General features: G+C 37.8%; 1 protein-coding gene across 1 annotated transcript in view; it reads right to left on the bottom strand.

The window, feature by feature from the left end:
- Positions 1-19856, bottom strand: part of LOC136144771 (exocyst complex component 1-like) — a 47429-nt gene that overhangs the window by 11360 nt on the left and 16213 nt on the right. The window contains 5 exon segments of the mRNA XM_065902622.1: positions 958-1186; positions 1704-1780; positions 3834-3941; positions 11155-11318; positions 17378-17483. Of these exon segments, the coding sequence (XP_065758694.1) occupies positions 958-1186; positions 1704-1780; positions 3834-3941; positions 11155-11318; positions 17378-17483 (684 nt within the window).

Below are 19856 nucleotides of genomic sequence, written 5' to 3'. Positions count from 1 at the left end.
GGATTTTAATCACCCTTAATATTTTTATTATTCTCTCATTATTCTATGGGCTTCCCTGGTGGCTCAGCCGGTAAAGAATCTGCCTGCAAAGCGAGAGACCTGGGTTCAATCCCTGGGTTGGGAAGATCCCCTGGAGGGAATGGCTACCCACTCCAGTATTCTTGCCTGGATAATTCCATGGACAGAGGAGTCTGGCAAACTACAGACCATGGGGTCACAAAGACTCAAACACGACTGAGTGACTTTCACTCACTCATTATTCTATGGCTATTCAAGCACTGGATTTAACTTAGAGGTTACATAGTAGAATAATTCAGATGATAAATACCTATTTTTACATATTAATACTAAATATATTCATAAAATGAAACTCTTTTTAGAACCTGGCCCAATCCTCTTCATATCTATCAGCTTACCAAAACCTAACAGAAAAAATAAAGTTAATGATTTTTTTCCCTATTAGGAGAAAAATGATAACTACCAAAAGTTGTCATAAGAACAATGTATTCTTAAAGCAATATGATTAAAGCTATTAAACTGAAAGAAAATACTTTAATCAATTAAAATAACCCAAATATTAATTATCCTATTGTGATATATTAAAAGAAGAAAAACAATAAATTCAAGTTTCAGTTGCTTCATTAAATCTATGGTCACTAATTGGTCACCTGGGATTTCAGTTACTTAGTGGATCTCGGGTGTAATCGCTGCTGCCTCTGTGTCAGCCACTCCAGGACTGGCCATGGTTCACAGTGTAGACGGGACACAACTTGGCACTAGCCTGCTCCTGGACACTGCAGCCAATACCCTGCTGCAAGGCGTGGGGATAGGAACAGTAGGTCCCCTGGTGGGAAGCCAGAAGTCTTTGAAACACACACACACACACACACACACACACAGATACTCTGCAATGGTTAAGAGTTCTAAGTTACTGAAAAAAAAAAATACCCAACTTACAATACATTTGTCAAAGTTCCTTTTGACAGTCACCAAAACATTTCCCAGTGTAGTGCTCAGAAAAGAAGCGGGGTCCACGTTCTGTGCAGTCCACACATGGCGACTCATTTTGACTAGCATGTCAAGGGAGTTAAAGCTATCGATTTTGTCTCCTAATGCAATCAAGTTGTTCAGTTCTGGCTCAATGCAGCGAAATATTTTAATCATCATCTGGCGGATCATATCTTTCCTGTTCAGAAATACAAAACAGAATAGTTAGTACAAGCTTCAGGTGCATTTACCTTTAACTTTAATCCACTCGGTATACACAAATGACTAAAATTTGATATATCAACTAACACTGTCCAAATAGTTAATTATTCTAGAGTGGTTTCCAACATAAACATATTTTTTTGAGGTTGCATTTTTATCACTCAAAATAACGTCCTTTGTAGAACTGGGTCCTGAAATGTGCTTTGTGATTTCTGAGAAATACACTACAATTCAAATGCAACTTCCTACCAGCAAACATCAAAATTGACTGCATTTGTGTGATTACAAGAGCAAAGAAAAGCCAAAGAGCCATAAAGGGGACCAAGTTTACTTCATTGAGAAGCTCTGTAACACACTGGGCACACAGATCGGTGCTCTGAGTGTTGTCAGCTATGGACAGTAATCTGGACTCCTCACTGGGCAGCATTCCTTCCTGCTCAATTGAAAGTTTACTTTTTTTTCACAATAAACAACAGATAGTAACAAACACATACTCAGATGAAACAGGCAGCGGTGGGCCAGCATTATGTTGCCGTGACAAAGTTCCTCCATCTGTGTCCTCTGCTTCAGTCTGCAAAAATTATTCAGATACTTTACATAATAAAAGGCTAACAAATTGAAGAGTTTAGTTTATATAGCAATAGCCTGCTCAGTCTCCAAATTCTTAGGAGAGAATGTATGATGAGAAATAATGATTTTAAAAGGTAGTATTATCAATGAAATTATATAATTTAACATGTTGCTTCAGAATGTTCAGGAGAAGCTTTGTTTTCAGATTTTATCTGAGAATGAGAAGCTGTGTTTGCTTGTGAGCACATTTGGGGGGGGTGGGGCGGGAGAGAAAGGTAGAGGAGACTCAGAGGGAGTGCAGGAACGAGGGGACAATTTAATAAAAAGCTGAAAATATCTAGGGACATGTTCAAGGGAGAATTTTGAAAATTAAAATCATTCTAATAAAATTAATCATCCTAATAAAACTTGAGCATAAAAAATGCTGTCAGAAGTTCTTACAGAAACTAACAAATTTACTAGCAATTACCATCTACAAGAACAAACCCCCTAACCATCTGAAAGACTTAATTTCTCAGTCATTTTGAGCACTGTTTTTATATGTTAGTTCTTTTAAAGATCATCTTAATTTTAAAAAAATCACTCGATTTGCACTGTGTTTTTAAGTTCTTTAAAATACTCTAGCAAATGGCTCATTTTTTTATGCCACCAGAGAGCCATGTTCAATAGGCATTATTATACCCATTACATAGATGAGGAAAAGTAGGGATTAAATAATTAGTTTATGGTCTTGAAAGGTTGTTGCTGAACGATAAGACGCGGGATTCTTGGCCTCCGGAGGAGACGAATTCAATCCGGGGCCAGAGTCGAGGCTGGATCGCTCAGAGCTTTTGTGTAATAAAGTTTTATTAAAGTATAAAGGAGATAGAGAAAGCTTCTGACATAGGCATCAGAAGGGGACAAAAGAGTACCCCCCTCCTAGTCTTTAGCTGTATGGTATATAGTCACTCACAGTCTGTTAAAGAAAAGAAAGGAATGTCATAAAATCTAGAATGGCACCAGATAATTCATCCCAGGCCATAAAACTATTGACTTGCATCTTGTACCAACAAATAGTTTCGTTTACATAGATTAGGGGAACAATACCTGAACAAGTAAGTTAGGCCGTTTGGGGGAACCAACTTGAAGATGGAGTCTGGGGTTCATTAACATAGCTTAAGACAACATTTCCATACGAAAAAGAAATGTATTGGTTAACTCAAGGTTTGGGAGTAGTTAGCTTTAGGTGAGACCAGGTGTCATGGCCACACAGAATGTTAGGAGAAACCTCCTTTTAATTTTGCATAGAGAAGGAAAAACAGATCGCTGGTTTGTTCTTTTCTGCCGGTTAGGAGAGAGAAAAATGTCTGGCACTTACAGCCTCATTCCTCCATTTGGAGACCCCTGGCCTTCCCGCCTGTTACTCTCTCAGTCTCATAGTAAGAAAGCCATAAGAAAGATTCTGATTTGAGGCTCACCATTTTTCTCTTGCTTGCTTTCATTTATTTTTTAAGACCATGGGGGCTTCCCTGGTGGCTCAGCAGGAAAGAAATCTGCCTGCCAATGCAGGAGCCACGGGTTCAATTCCTGGGTTGGGAAGATCCCCTGGTGAAGGAACTGGCAATCCACTCCAGTATTCTTGCCTGGGAAATCCCATGGAGAGAGAAACCTGGTGGGCTACAGTCCACGGGGTTGCAAAGAGTCAGACACGACTTAGTGACTAAATAACAACAAATATACATTAAAACATCATTTTAATTTTTTAATTCTATTTACTTTTTCTTGATCACTAAAACAATAAATTTGCTTTTTAAAAATATTTTTTGCCAAGTAAACTCAGACATGTCCCCCACTCATCAATTTGGAGAATGTTTAGGCCTAAGATAGTCTAGAATATTAGATTAGATGCTCAAACACTATCCTTTTTTTTATTATCTTATATGATAAAAATTACTTTAAAAATCCTTACAATGTAAATTCTTTCTGTTCTGATATTGAAATTATGACAACATAATGATTAGGCTAATTATGATATAGATCACAAATATGAGCTAGTAAATAAATGTCACCCATACCACAGTTTCAGGCATACTCTGATGTCGCTGTAGTTTGAAAAATTTACTTATGAAGTCTTGTTCTGCCAGACACAGGGGCTCCAGTTCACTCAGTACCTGTTCAAAGATCTGAAGAAAACCAAAATGATTCTGTTAGGGGAAGCACACTGACTGAAACCGCCCACCCTGGCCAGGCACCATAGTAACCATTTGCATGAGTTGTTTTATGACAGGAGATCCTGATAAGGAATACGGAACTAATAAGCCACCACCAGCCGGAAGAGTTCAGGAAAGATTGAAAGGAGACACTACCTGTCCGTCCACTTCCCAGAATCCCTCTTGCTAGCATCCACCTTGGCTGAGCGATGCGTGCGCCACCAGGAAAGACTCTGAACTAAAATGATTGGCCAAAGACTACCCGGAAACGAATCCCATCACCATAAAACCCAAGACTGCGAGCCACGCGGCAGAGCAGTTCTCCTGGGTTCCCTTACCCTCCTGCTCTCCACCCGGGTGCCCTTTCCCAATAAAATCTCTTGCTTTGTCAACATGTGTCTCCTCGGACAATTCATTTCCGAGTGTTAGACAAGAGCCCAGTTTCGGGCCCTGGAAGGGGTCCCCCTTCCTGCAACAAATGGCGACCACGAAGGGACATCTTCTTCGCTGAGACTGACATCCTGACCACTCGGGGTACTCAGGGGCCAGCTTGCCTGCCAATGGACCAGACCCAGCGGCCGCGACTGGGACCCTTTTGTCCCTGGTCTCCTCCTGACGCGGACAACTGGCCAGAGTGCCCCGACCGGTAAGGAACAAGAGATTTTATTGACCTCCCTCCCCTTCCCTCTCTCTTTCCTCTCCTTAGCCCTTCCTATCCTTCCCGTTTTTCTAGTCCCCCGGTCCTGGACGCAGGAATCTGGTCGAAGGGCCTCAGCCTGAGCTGTGGATTGGAGACTGATCACCTCCTCTTGGCAGAGAACTCGAATTCTGGTCTTGTTTCTGGTAGGGCCGAGTTCCAGTCCTCCCTTCTCTGGAAGCCCAGGGAAAAGTCCCGTAACGCCTGGGTGTCTGCAGGTGGCAGGAGACGTCTGTAAGGCCACCCCTTTTGCCCCCCTTTCCCGCCTCCTCCTCCTCCTTCTTTCAACCTGGCTTCCTTTCCTCCTTTTGAAATCTTTAAAGACATCTCAAGTTCTGTGTCTCTATAGAAGGTTTTCTGAGAGACTGCATTCTTGTATTTAAGGGAGTGTCTGATGAGGACTGCCAGGTTTATATGTGTGCGTTTTAACTCTGTTCTGTGTCGTGATTTGTGACGGCCGTTTTGCTTTGTCTAGCCACCATTTAGACCTGCCGCCATTTTGTTAAAACTTGATTTTCTTTCCCTGTGCCTTGAGACCAGGGCTCTCAGGAACACTTATCTAGACCATCTCTAACTCCTGAGACTGAGAGAAAAAAGAAAAAGCCTTTTAAAATGTTATTTAAATTTTATATTGTAATATCTAATTCATGACCAAACTTAGAAAATGAAGCTAGATCTTGCAGTGTGTCTGTCTAAATATGTCTTGGTATGTTTTTGTCTCTGGGTAATATTTTTTAGGTTAATTTGTAAATGAGCTCTATTTAATTGGCTTAAAAAAAAAAAGGTAAGCGCTTACAAATCAAATAATTCTAAATTAAACAATAAATTCCAGGTTCAGGTGAACTGGGAAATATTCAGTATTAAATATCTGATATTAATGTTTGTTTGTTGACCTATCTAATATAGACATGTCTTAGAGTAATTAACATCAAGAAAAAGATTAAACCTAGGTTTAATATAAGTTAAATATTATATCTGTTACAAGTTTGTCAACAAGGAAATTACCTCGAGTGAAGAAACTTCTAAAAAATGTAAATGAGATATGAGTTTGTATTCTTTAAGAATATCTGTCTACAATAGTCTCCCCAGATTGGCGTAACTGAAATTTCTAAGGGTTGTGCTAAACTAAGTATTAGAAGTCTATTAAATAATTAGGTCATTTCCAAATGAAATAAGATTTTAAAACATTTACTACTAAACACTGACTTCCTTTTACAGAAAAACTAAAGAGATTTGGAACCATAAATGAATAATGTTTGATGCCATCCTAAAATGTTTTAAGAAAGCAAGGGTTTTAGAATTTATCACTGGTATTTATGTTCATCAATCTATAAAATGCTAATATAAAAGTTAGCTCTTGGTTGCTAAAGGAAAGCAGGAAGAGTGATTTCAGTAAAAAAGTATGAAAAAAATACTAAAAAGAGTTATGCATAATCAGGATTTTCTAAAATTGGATTACAATTAGTTAGATAAGTAGATTTTGTTAGGAATGACATGGGTGTAAGAAAACTGCTTAGAGCCAATTAGGTCCAAGATGGCGGAGCTGACTTTCACTAGACCTTGAGCCTTGGTATTTAAGCCCATTGTGACATATCAACAAGTTAAATGATACAGCCATCAACATTGACTAAATCTGACCAAATGTTCTAAACGCTTTTAATTGATCTTTTCGATAAAAATTCCTAAATCGAATTCTTTTAAAGTTCCTTTGACCTCTAGCTAACTTTGGGGTGCTTCAGAGGGCCCCTGAAACATCCCAAAGAGAGATATTAAACTGTGTTTATTTGGTTGGTTAAATTACATGAAAAAGATTATCAAATGAGCAAAAAAATCTGCTCATGTTATAATGTATGGTAAAATTACTAATACAGATATCCTAAAAATTATATGGAGTTCTTAACATTTTGATATGTCTTGGTGTTCTAATGAGAAACCTGATGACTTCACAAAAGTTAACAAAGGACTGAATGAACCAGCGAATATGCTTATAATTTTTATGGTTTCTATCTGAAAAATTACAGGTTTAAATCTTGTGTTTTCCGGGAGTAAGGAAAACATTCCTCTCAAACTAATTATAAAAATAATTTGGTAAAATTACGTTATAAACAAAACAATTATATTTTCTCTCTATCTGACTCCTCCAGAAATTTGAAACTCTTAAGTTTCCAGTAAGTTTATCAAATGAGCTAAAAAGGTTATCTCACTAACAGGTACAAAAATCTCAAGGAATTTTTGAGACCTTAAAAAGAGAAGAGTTCACCTAGATTTGTTATTCAAAATCTGTGATAAGCCTTTGGTGTGAGTTTCCCAGCCCTGTTTTATAGTAAAAGTTCAGTCTGAGATTCTATAGGTGTTTCAGCAAAATAAAAAGTCTATAATCAATTATGGTTATATAAATCATCAGACCAAAATTAGTGAGAACAGACCTATTTTGCAAACAAAATAGCCTTAATTTGGTTATATTTGATAAAAATGAGGGTAACTTTGGAAAAAAAAAATATTTCAAAAAATGTTAAATCCCAGTTTGTTCATGGAGGTCTGCATGTAGTAAGACTCATTTCTTAGATAGTTCTTTGCTGTTATGTGATATTAATGCAAAATTTAATTAAATTCTTAAAGAACACCCTAAGTTTGTTTCTGAAGCTTACCTCAATAATCTATCTTTGGATGAAAATTGGATGCCTCATGACCTGCAACCAGGACTGGAAAAAGACATAATTTAAGGGACTGTCTCCAACGTGGATGGAAGGACTTTTTATCAGGTACTCTTAACTAACTCTTGCACAATGAAACTGAAGAAAATTAACTCTTAGATTAATTCCCACTTCCAAAGGCCCCTACACTGGATTAATCTATAGAGAAGACAGCTGACCTGATCTCACCTTAAAATGATGTTCAAACAAGAGAAACTACAGTACACCAGGATGAGAAGACAACAACATCAGAGGTAGACAGCTTGTCCAAGATGCTGGACCTGATTCATATGATCATTTATAATGTTTTCTTGACTTCTTAGACTTTTGCATATAAATCAAATGCTTTTCTATCACAGGCCTGATACTATGCTAGTTTTAAAAATCAATCCGATTGTTGGGTTTGTGACCAATTATCTGTGTCTAGCTCCGGGTTACCTTGATAAATTTCTCTACTACAAGACTCTAACTGATTGGCCCTGAGGAAATTTACTTAAAAAAATTATAGTCATATTCAGGTTACTATGATACTACCAGACGGGATCCCTTCACTGGGCCAATTAATAATGCCTACTCTGACTCTGGCCATAAATTTGAGCCTTTTTCTATTCCTCAAGCTCAATCAGAGCAACACAAGAAGTTTCAGCAAAAGAAAAAAGTCTCCCACAATTATGAGATAGATTTATGTAGATAACACTAAGCTATGGTAATTTAGGTTTAAAGTCTCTGTGTTAAAAACAATTAAATCATACTAAAGATAACCAGTCTAGTAACACTAGAAAACTGGGCTGTGTGCCTTATAGATGGCACACAGGATGGCCCCTGTCTATTGGCACCAATGTATAATTTCCCTGAAAGATAAAGATTCGTACAGAGTAGACTAAGTCAGACGACCTGGGATATACTGGGCTACATCTAATAGAAGCTCTTAAGTCTTACTCGTGACTTTACTAATACTGCTGGCTATGTTCTTTGTATTTCACCTGTTTTACAAAATTGCTGTTTCTTACACTGCCAAATGTGTGACTGAGGCCTCTGATAAAATAATATATAGTTCCTTATGAAATCGATGATGATGACAGTGTAACTCTAGATATGAGAAAAAGCAACAAGAGGGAATGTTTTCCTGGACCAGAGGCTAGTAAGACAGGTGGTCCAGAGAATTTTAGATACTGTTTTATGGCCTAATCCAGTAACAGCACATTGAGAGGCTGGTCGACAAAATCTTTGCCAAACCTGAGAATGGACATTCTGAGCACCATGGGATAAAATGGTCATGAAATGCCCCCCTCAAAGTCATTGTCAAGTTTGTGAGCAAAAAGGGGCTTTGCCAACTGAAGATTGACACTTGCCATCTACATCTACAGTGATTATATCATGGCCACTGCAACTGCTGACTTTCAACGGCCCTGAAAGGAGTTCAGGGTGAAGATCAGGAATGAGGCGCTCCGTGCTCTGGGAAAAACTGGCAGAACAGGCCTTCAGATAGTTAGATCTTTTCAAGAGATTTTATGAGTCCCAATTCTTGCATCTTCTCATACCTAGAGAAACACTGACATCATTAATGGTGCCATCTGCTTTGGCTATTAAAGAAAAAATTTTTAAATTAAAAGTCAAAATAGAGTACTCAGCTATGGTTCAGACATCCTGAAAAATAACCAGGTGTTACTATGGGTGTAATTTCAGATTAGACATTGTATTGCTAAACACTGGAGTTTTCTGAGTCGTGTCAGGCTTAGATGCTACCATTCTCAAAAGTGTCTGCTGGAAGCTAGTAACTTCTACCTTACTTTTTATAAAACTAGGCAACTGGCCACCTGGCTACAAGTCTCCCTGAAGTGCCAGGTCCAGACTGGATTTCAGGCCTATTCTCCTAAAAGAAAGAAATTTACTTTGTCTATTAAAACTCCAGTTATCCCTTCTCCAGCTACTACTAACTGGGTATGTTACAACAAAATGGCAGACCAAGGGATTGAGATTTTAATCATACAAGGCTCAAATCTAGGACTTGGAACTCAGGAATACTTCCAATTCAGTGTCTCTTCTCCAAGCTGAGGCGGTCCTGTGCCCCATTTTGACAAAAAGTTATCACAGTCATAGTTGCCCTGTTCCCTAAATAAAACTAAACAGGACTCCGCGGGGTGGCGACTCTGGAGTACAGATCTACTGAACTGTAAAATATAGGCTTTATTCAGCCTCCTTGACCTTCCCTGAGTTCCAAAGGGTAGATTCAAACAATTACCAATCAGAGAAGAAAAAAAAATACAGAAACAGAGGGGAAACAATCAAACGGTGGTACAGCCTTGAGACGGGTCCTGGTTCCGACTCAAAAAAAATATATGCATAACAATGTCTTTTGAGTTCTTCTACAGAACTAGAGCCCCCACCCAGGTGAAAGATGGTAACTTCAGACTAAACATAAGATTCTTAGAACACAGCTCTGTTGCTTGACCACCCGCCAATCATCCCAGCGGTGCCTCCTGTTTCTGGGGACCAGTGATGACCATCCTGTTAGGTCTCCTGTTTGGCCCCTGTCTATTTTACCTCTGAGAGGCGCTGACAGTTTCAAACTCAGTCACTGTTATTACAAGAGTGAAAGCTGGTTTCAGATATAAAACACCCCAACTTAGATCAGGTAGAGAGAGACTTCTACTCTACTAGGCAGGCCTACGCCCAGGCACAGCAGGAAGAAGTTACAGAAGAAAGAGACCTTCGCCCCAATTCCCAAGAAGCATCTTGAGTGTGAAGTCTCTCAGGGGGGAGTTGTTAGGGGAAGCACACTGACTGAAACCGCCCACCCTGGCCAGGCACCATAGTAACCATTTGCATGAGTTGTTTTATGACAGGAGATCCTGATAAGGAATACGGAACTAATAAGCCACCACCAGCCGGAAGAGTTCAGGAAAGATTGAAAGGAGACACTACCTGTCCGTCCACTTCCCAGAATCCCTCTTGCTAGCATCCACCTTGGCTGAGCGATGCGTGCGCCACCAGGAAAGACTCTGAACTAAAATGATTGGCCAAAGACTACCCGGAAACGAATCCCATCACCATAAAACCCAAGACTGCGAGCCACGCGGCAGAGCAGTTCTCCTGGGTTCCCTTACCCTCCTGCTCTCCACCCGGGTGCCCTTTCCCAATAAAATCTCTTGCTTTGTCAACATGTGTCTCCTCGGACAATTCATTTCCGAGTGTTAGACAAGAGCCCAGTTTCGGGCCCTGGAAGGGGTCCCCCTTCCTGCAACAATTCTACAAAGAACTGAACAAAACGCTTAAAATAACATTCCACATTTAATCACTTTTCTGCAGCAACCAGGGAAGCTTTATCTATAATCTTAATAGAATCCCCAAACAAATACTTCCAAGATTGACAAGACAATGCAGTATTGATGAGGCATAACAGGGTCAGAACATACCTAAAACAAAACTGACAACAATTACTCACTTGGAATCTGGAAAGAGGAACAGAGTGATAAAACTTTATTTAAACAATTTAGCTTCATAAAAGTTGTTTCCTCTTTGTAGTCACTCAAATAACTGGATTGACAATGCAAGCTCTTTATGATTTATAACAAATTTTAATAAAGCTGTTATGTCATTTAATTGATGAATCACATTTCAGTTGCCATTTGACCAGTTATTTATTTTTTTTTTTTAGATTCAGAAATGGAAAGTAAGACACGGTTAATTAAAAGAGTCAACAGAGCCCAAATCTTTGAACACAATTAAAGCAGTAACAAACTGGTGCTAGAAAACTGACAGTAATGTTTAAGAAACATGCGTCATTTTATCTTACCTTATCAAACCTGGCTCTGTCAGCGACATCGAGATCAGAGGCCGACATGTTTCCCATGTCCAGCAAGGAAGATGACTGAGACCGGTGGTTCCCGGAGCTCTGAACACTGAGCTTATTTAGACTGGAAGTAGACCCGGTTAATTTCCCGGAACTCCCATGAAGACCTGGGAAATGATAAACCTTTAAAAGCTGTGACCTTCACGAATGAAAGGTTCATGGCATCCATCAGGGCTCCCTTCTGCTGTCCTGCTCTTCTGGGGCTCATATGGGTTAGGGCATAACTCTGCCACATGAAGAGAATGTAGAGTGTCTTCCTCTTTCATTAACATTTGTGTTCTACTTCTGAGCCTATGTAAAGATAGGTGAAATCATACAGAATCACAGAATAAGACTGAAAGGGATCTTAGAGATCACACTGTGCCCTGCCCAGTCTCATCACAGTTGTCTGATGATTTTTCAAAAGTAGATGAGGAGTTCTTTTCCACTCAGAAGACATGACTATGGATGAAAGTCACTGACCCCCTAGAATACTAGCTAACATAATGATTGTATTTCTAGAAAAAAAACTGCCATATTCCAATATTATTTGCCTCTACATTGAATCAACATATTAGGCTGAACCACATGAAACTACCAACACTCACTTAATCTTGTCCTACTAAAAACGTCAATTACACATGACTCAACTTAATACATTCCTGAACTCAGACACTCCTGTTTTTTCAGCAAGTGAATTGATTAAAGTTCTTTTAAAAACTAAACAAAATGAAGAGAGAAAAAAAAAAACAACAAAAACAAAACCCTGAATATTTGTTGTATTTAAAATACAACTAACATAACACATACATAGTTAACTATATTAATATGGGACATCTGAGTTTAGGTATAAACATAGGTATCTATCATAGCTATGAGGAAAAATGAGAACAATATGTCTGCACAATATCCTACATACACCAAACTATTAAAGGATTCTATTTTTACAAGAAAATGTGATGTTTCTATTCAGAATTAAATTTAAACAGTAAAACATTTTTATTCTTCTTGACTATTTCTCAGCTAAACCTGTATTATTCACTGATGGTCAGAAGGGACAAATAATAAAATAAGTGATAAAAAATATGATATACAAATCATATTTGTATATGTAAAATAAAAAATAACAACAACAAATATGATATACAGTTAGTTAGAGACAAACTTTGGTTTCATTATGCAAAATCTGACCATACGTACAAGAAATTTTATAGTTTCTAAACACAGCCTGAAAACAAAAGTATAACGGTTAAGACTTTTTATAAGTTTCTGACTACCCACCATACATGTTTAACCATGCCACACATTTCTTGGATGCAGTCATCCCACTTCCTTTCTGTTGGTTTTCTTTCTGGCCAAGCCCTGGCAACCCAGAGCAAGCAGTGTTTCTGGCGCAGCTTCTCCAGGATGAACGACTGGCTCCTAGACACACACACGCACTGAGAGCACCTGCTGACACGCCGAGCACGCCCACTCTCGGCTTCCCGTCTGACAGCACTGCCTTTCCAGGCAGTGTGGCTGCCACGGGTTAGGCTGCAAGCGTCACAGACAAAGACAAGTTAGCAAGCTGCAATCTGCACAAACCGCGCACAAGAGGAAGTTAAAGCTCTAGTTGAAAAGACACATGCAAAGAACCAGGAGCACCAAGCAACGAGAGAGGCAACATATGTTTAGTTGGTCAGCTACTGCTTGAGAAATTACATGACAGAAAAACCTTTACTAGTCTTTTAATGTACTATTTAATGCAAATATTCAGGTAAAAATATCTACATTTGTAAACCTCCCCCACACTTTTAAGTCTCCTAAGCTGATGTACTTAAATTTAAAGACTACACTTCCAAGTTCTGATTTCTGAAGAAAACAGAGTTCAAGTAAATAATTTAATACAGTGAAAATTTAATAGAATGAACTTGCACATTTATACATTAAATGCATTAACAATCCTGTATTCACTGAAAGCTCTTGGAAGGAATCTCCACTGTACTAAATAATTTTATACTCCCTCTGATAAAAAAAATTATGAGTGGAGTTTTAAAACCATTTTAGAAATAATAAGCTAAACTGTTTAGTAACTTAGCTGGCTCTGTGAACACTGAGAATAAAACACATGTATCAAAACACTAATTATTGGGAGATGGGTAGGTAGAAGGGTAAAGCTGAGAGACAGGTCTAATGTGGGAATTGGAGTTCTTTCAGGGTCATTTGGCATTTCCTTTATCTAAAACCTCTCTTTAGTATTTGTTAGATCAATTGTAGAGATCGTTTTGTGAAACATTCTAAACCCAAATGAGAATCTAACTTGAATGGCAAAGAAAGAAATTATAGAATAAAACAGAAAATTAATGAATATAACTCTAGAAATATTTAAGAAACGGAAAACAAGGTGTCAACTCCTGCCAAACAGGGATAGTGATAGTTGCTATTGCTAGGCAAAAGCTCGAGTATAAACTACTAATTTGCCACACCAAAAACATGTCAATCTTCCTAGCCTTGTCTGCCTGAAGTTTAAAGGAATATGAAATGATAAGGCTGGACACACAGCAACCAGGAGCGGGGGATGCACTGGAGCCACTAGCTTGTCAATCTGAACAGTACCTGCTGGCGATCTTAAGGTGTCACTCTACTAAGTTCACCAGTTTCAGAGCAAAGCCTAATTCTGCATATAGTTTTCTTTTTTTAAAGTAGTTAATAAATACTACTAGTGCCCTATTTGGGCTCATAAAAAAGTCTATATTATTTATCAGCAAGAAGTAACAATATTCTGGTAAATTTTAAATATCCTTAAACAATTTCTGCTAGAGTACAAGCACCAAGAGGGTAGGGTCTTTGCTCATTGCTGCATTCTCAGTATCGAGCAGCGATTATCATGTAATAGGTAATTAATAAACATTTACTGAATGAATCATCCACTCAGGACTGAATGTAGTCTTGTGTTCAAGACTCCCTTTGGAGTCAACAAGATTTCTTAATTTCAGTGGACAAACACTGGAAAAAATGTGCTTGGCATATCATTTTTTAAGTTTTGGATTACTAAAGATAAGGAAGTTATTATGTAAATGGACTCAACTAATACTTGTGTGTCTTATCTTAGTAGTAAAAAGAAAAAAAATGGGCAATTTAAAAAATTATTACTAGATATCCTTTGCCTGTCTTTTCATTCAGTACATCTGAGGAATACAGAAGAAAAACAAAACACCAAAGTATCAATCTCGGGAGGACAATCCCACACCTCTGAGAGTATCAGGGTAACCTTCTGACCTTAGAAAGGCAAAGGTTTTATAAAAACCTTACCACAAAGAAAAAGTGCTTTACTGGCATTTTAACGTTGTTTTAAATTATCTAAACTAAGTAGATGTTAAAGACTTGAGTAAAGAATGGTTCAAAAAGAGAGAATTCCCCTGAATCTCTATGACTATACACAATTTCCTTTTGTAAAATACATTCAATCTGACTTTCTATTCTTTTTTTTTTTAACCACCGCCGCTGACTTTCTATTTTTATTACTATCTCGGATGCAGCATTTTCAGAGCAAGGAAAAAACAAAACAAATTTAAAATTTTATTCATAATTCCTTAATTTTGATCCATTGAAAATTTACCTTCCCCAAATTTTAGGTTTCTCTTTTAACTGTAATTACTATTAAGAACTGATTTAAACATAATTCGAATCCTTGAAAAGGTATCTTTAAAAAGTTTACATTCTATCTATTTAGAACTTCTGAAGTCATTTGTATTTAACTTGAAATTTATTTTTAAATGTTGACCAACAAGCTACATTTTCAAAGATGAACAAAATAGTTTTTATCCTCTGAATTCTGTTTATTATTTAGTTTTTCCTTTCTTGTAACTGATAACATCAAAGTAATAGAAACTATAATTTTTTGGTTACTCTCCTATTTCTTACTACTTAATGGATACATACGAGAGATGTAATTTTAACCCTGTTTTAAAAGTATCTTCTAAACTTGTCTTAGGTTAATTAAAAAATTTTTAACAAGGTAATTTAAGAACTTCAAAAAATAAGAAAAAAAATTAAGGTTTTAGGTTAATGCAATGATACCATTAAGATAGTATTGTATTTGATTTAAATTATATTCCAATTATGTCATTTATCTCAATGAGAATCTTAAGCTTGATAAATTAATATTATGACAGGGGCATTAATAACCTCCCAAGGAGGTAGTTTTAGAAAGATTTCCCTTTTACTGCAGTAGCAAGTGATGACAAATATACTAAATGAAAACATTAAACATGTAACTGTATTAATATGTTGTTTACTAAAAAGAAAAACTGATTTTGTTATAGCCACGCTTTCCGGGAAACAGACTCACTCAGAAGGACAATGCAGATAGTGGAGTGCAGTTTATTACACCGGCGGGCCCAAGGCAGAGTCTCCTCTTAGCCAAGGACCCCGTCCAGCATTTGTGAAAATCTTTTATACCCCATGTGTACGTGTCCAAATCCACCACCTACCCCATGTGTACGTGTCCAAACCCACCACCTCAATTCCGTTGAGACTTACATAAACAAAGGTAGGGTAAATACAACTACAATAACCCCATCATTCAAGTGTTGTGTGTTCAAACAGTCAATAGTCAATAAGCCCGGAGTTACATTCCAACCAGTTAATAATCGATAAGCCTGTGATTACATCCTGATAGATACAGGAAAAGTTTATGACCTGTCCGGAGACAGGGGTGATTACGGTATGCTTCCTCTTAGGCAATGAGCAACCTGGATGTGATCTTCAAGATTCCCCTGTCTGGAGGGGGTCTTATCCTTCCATTGTCGTTCCCACAGGCACTAAGCAGAGAGTTCAGAGTCCACTGGAGAGGCAGCCGAGCACGATCAGCACGGACAGGCCTGAGATGGAGTCCAGGCCCTATGAATTCCTTCTTCAATTTAACATATCCATGGTGAAACATTAACAAGGATATAAACACACCGTTTAAGAACAAGTAACCTTTAGGATGAGTTAGCATTTCTGTTTCCAAAAGCCTATTGTCCCAATATTTTTATCAGTATCTTTACCAAAGTGTAATACACAGATTCAAACCATTTAAAAAATCGGAACTAGTATCACCAATATATTAGTGTTGTATTAAAAACAAAAACAAACCACAAACCAGTGAATCACAAAATAATTACCCACTACTAAAGATAGTCTTCTTTGTCCTAAAGAAAAGAATGGAAAGACGAGCTATCAATTTCAATCAGGGCACAGGCTCCTTTCAACAAGCAAATGCTACACTCATGGTTCTAAAGGGGAGCTATGCAGACACAGAGGACACACTGTAGCCATTTAAGGCCAGGTTCTGACTCCGACAGGCACAGAACTCCATCCAGAAAGTCCAGAGATGGGTACATGCAAGAGCAGAACGTGGCCTCGGCAAATCATTTCCTTGCAACTTGATACTTTCACTGGTTATCCTTTTAAATCAAGTTTTTTGTTTATTTAACATATTTAGAAGCAACAAAAACCCCTCTTGTTTCAAAAATAACTCTTTGGAAAAATAAAGTATAATTACAGGAGAAATTTTGGTGACATTTTTACAGCCCCTTCACAGGGGAGAAAACACTTAGCAACTTTCTTTTTGATTCAAAATAGCCAGTGACAAGTAAGAAGCCAGGCATCACTTCACTTCCCTGTGGAGTGCAATGACTTAAGAGATCACAGACTTGCCTCCAACTGGTACAAAAGGTCTTTTAGGAAATCAGAAACTGAACTTCCAACATCTGTCTCTTAATCTAGTACTTTCTCTCCAGACTGCACTTCATTCTCTGGCCAACTGCTGCTGCTGTGACTATACACAGCTGTCCCTGGTATCTGTGCAGGGTTGGTTCCAGCACCAGTGGTGGACACCAAAATCCATGGATGCTCAAGTCCCATGGTTGGTCCTCCGTATTCACGGGTTCCGCGTCTGCGCTGTACTTTTATTAGACACGGCATGTATATACAATTGCTGTCAAGTTCACATACTGCAGAATTTTAATTAGTAAAAATAAGGCTTTAGAGACATACTTGTTCCATGAAAAACCTATAAATCAAACCAATGCATTAGATTTATTCTTTTACTAATTCTATTGTATCTCCTTCCACCTTGCCTAAAAAGTCTTAAAATTATGTGTCACAGATAAATAATTTTTAGTAGAAGAGAAAACAAGGGGACTGAGGTGCCTAAGCTTACCAAGCTTCTTGCTTTCTTTAGTTGTGCCAGTCATCTTGATCTTTGCAACTTCAAAGACATCTTTAATTTCTCTCTCACAGAGTCATGACAAATAATCCATGCAATTCTTAAAAGTGAAAACAACACATACTCATTAATAAAACAAGTATAACAATTTCCATTTCTCAATCCCCCCATATCCTTTGTGCTTGTTTTCAATTTTGTGGTCTGAAAATATTTGATGCATTTCATAGGACACAAGAAGGCTATTTTCCATCTTTTAAAAAAACTGAACTGGCATCATAATATTAACAGTTTGTAAAAATATGAAGTTGAATAATCACACTCACATTTTCACTTTTATACTTTCAGTTCAGTTCAGTTGCTCAGTCATGTACGACTCTTTGCAACCCCATGGACTGCAGCATGCCAGGCCTCCCTGTCCATCACCAACTCCCGAAGCCTGCTCAAACTCATGTCCATTGAGTCGGTGATGCCATCCAGCCATCTCATCTTCTGTTGTCCCCTTCTCCTCCAGTCTTCAATCTTTCCCAGCATCAGGGTCTTTTCAAATGAGTCACTTCTACGCATCAGGTGGCCAAAGTATTGGAGTTTCAGCTTCAATATCAGTTGTTTCAATGAATATTCAGGACTGATTTCCTTTAGGACTGACTGGTTGTATCTCCTTGCTGTACGAGGGACTCTCAAGAATCCTCTCCAACACCACAGTTCAAAGGCATCAATTCTTCGGTGCTCAGCTTTCTTTACAGTCCAACTCTCACACCCATACATAACTACTGGAAAAGTCATAGCCTTGACTAAATGGACCTTTGTTGGCAAAGTAATGTCTCAGTTTTTTAATATGCTGTCTAGGTTGGTCATAGCTTTTCTCCCAAGGAGCAAGCCTCTTTTAATTTCATGGCTGTAATCACCACCTGCAGTGATTTTGGAGCCCCCGAAAATAAAGTCTCTCACTGCTTCCATTGTCTCCCCATTTATTTGCCATGAAGTGATGGGACCAGATGCCATGATCTTAGTTTTCTGAATGTTGAGTTTTAAGCCAACTTTTTCACTCTCCTCTTTCACTTTCATCAAGAGGCTCTTTAGTTCTTCACTTTCTGCCATAAGGCTGGTGTCATCTGCTTATCTGAGGATTTTGATATTTCTCCTGGCAATCCTGATGCCAGTTTGTGCTTCACGAAGCCCAGCATTTCAAACGATGTACTCTGCATATAAGTTAAATAAGCAGGGTGACAGTATACAACCTTGATATACTCCTTTCCTGATTTGGAACCAGTCTGTTGTTCCATGTTCAGTTCTAACCGTTGCTATCTGACCTGCATACGGATTTCTTGAGAGGCAAATAACGTGGTCTGCTACTCCTATCTTTTGAAGAATTTTTCACAGTTTGGTAATCCACACAGTCAAAGGCTTTGGCGTAGTCAGTAAAGCAGCAGTAGATGTTTTTCTGGAACTCTCTTGCTTTTTCAATGATCCGATGGTAATTTACACATTACCTTTCATGTATTTTAAACGTAGCTGCATTCATACGATACTGGGTGTTTGGGGCAGCACAATCACGCTTTTCCAGGTCATATGCTAATGACTGCACAGTATTATGCTCTGCTGATGTTCAGTTTAGTAAACCAACCTCCTAACACAGACTACATAATTGGTTTTGATGTTTTGCTGTGATAGACAATGTTACAACAAGCTTTTCATCTCTAATGAACTGCTTTCTTGGAATAATTTCCTAAGGGTAAAATTACAGTGCTAAAGAATAAGGGAATCTTTTAACTCTTCTTCCATAATGCCATGCTGTTTCAAAAATTATTATACCAACAGACAGGATCAATGACACTGAAGCAGGACACTGAGTTTTACCATACCTTGCCAGCATGGGGTAGTAAATTAGCCCCAAATAGGTTACTCTCATAAGAATTTAATTACCACATCTTACAGTTTTCATAATCAAATGATTTCTTTTTAAAAAACAAAATTTATTCTAGTTCAAATGAAAACATCTATTATTTAACATGCAAACTCATTCCCTCATCATCTATGCTTATTATCATACAAAAATATTTTATACCCTGACGAAAGAGTCAACAGTGGGAGGCCATGTATTTTTCCAAATCCTATGTTAAATGCCTTATGTAGAGTTTCACTAAATTTAAATAAATCCGCAGCAGAAAAACTCCTATGCCTAGTTATTCTTTTAAATTTATCATGAAATCTACACTTCAGTTTCAAACACATCCAGTTTTAGAACAGTTTACTTTGCTTTAAACATCAGATGTAACTTTCAAAGGTATATCACTTAAATTATTTGTATACTGACTCATAGTTCATTATTGATTTTTTTAAGTTATTTTATAAGTATATAAAAATATATTAGATATATTTATATATATTTAGATATTTTATTGATAGATATGTCCTTATAAAAAATTTTTGGATGAAACATAATATAGAGCCTTCTTTTTTCCAATTTGCATGC

The sequence above is a fragment of the Muntiacus reevesi genome, chromosome 12 (genome assembly GCF_963930625.1).
Source record: "Muntiacus reevesi chromosome 12, mMunRee1.1, whole genome shotgun sequence".
Lineage (NCBI taxonomy): Eukaryota > Metazoa > Chordata > Mammalia > Artiodactyla > Cervidae > Muntiacus > Muntiacus reevesi.
This window is presented reverse-complemented; position numbering and strand designations above follow the sequence as displayed.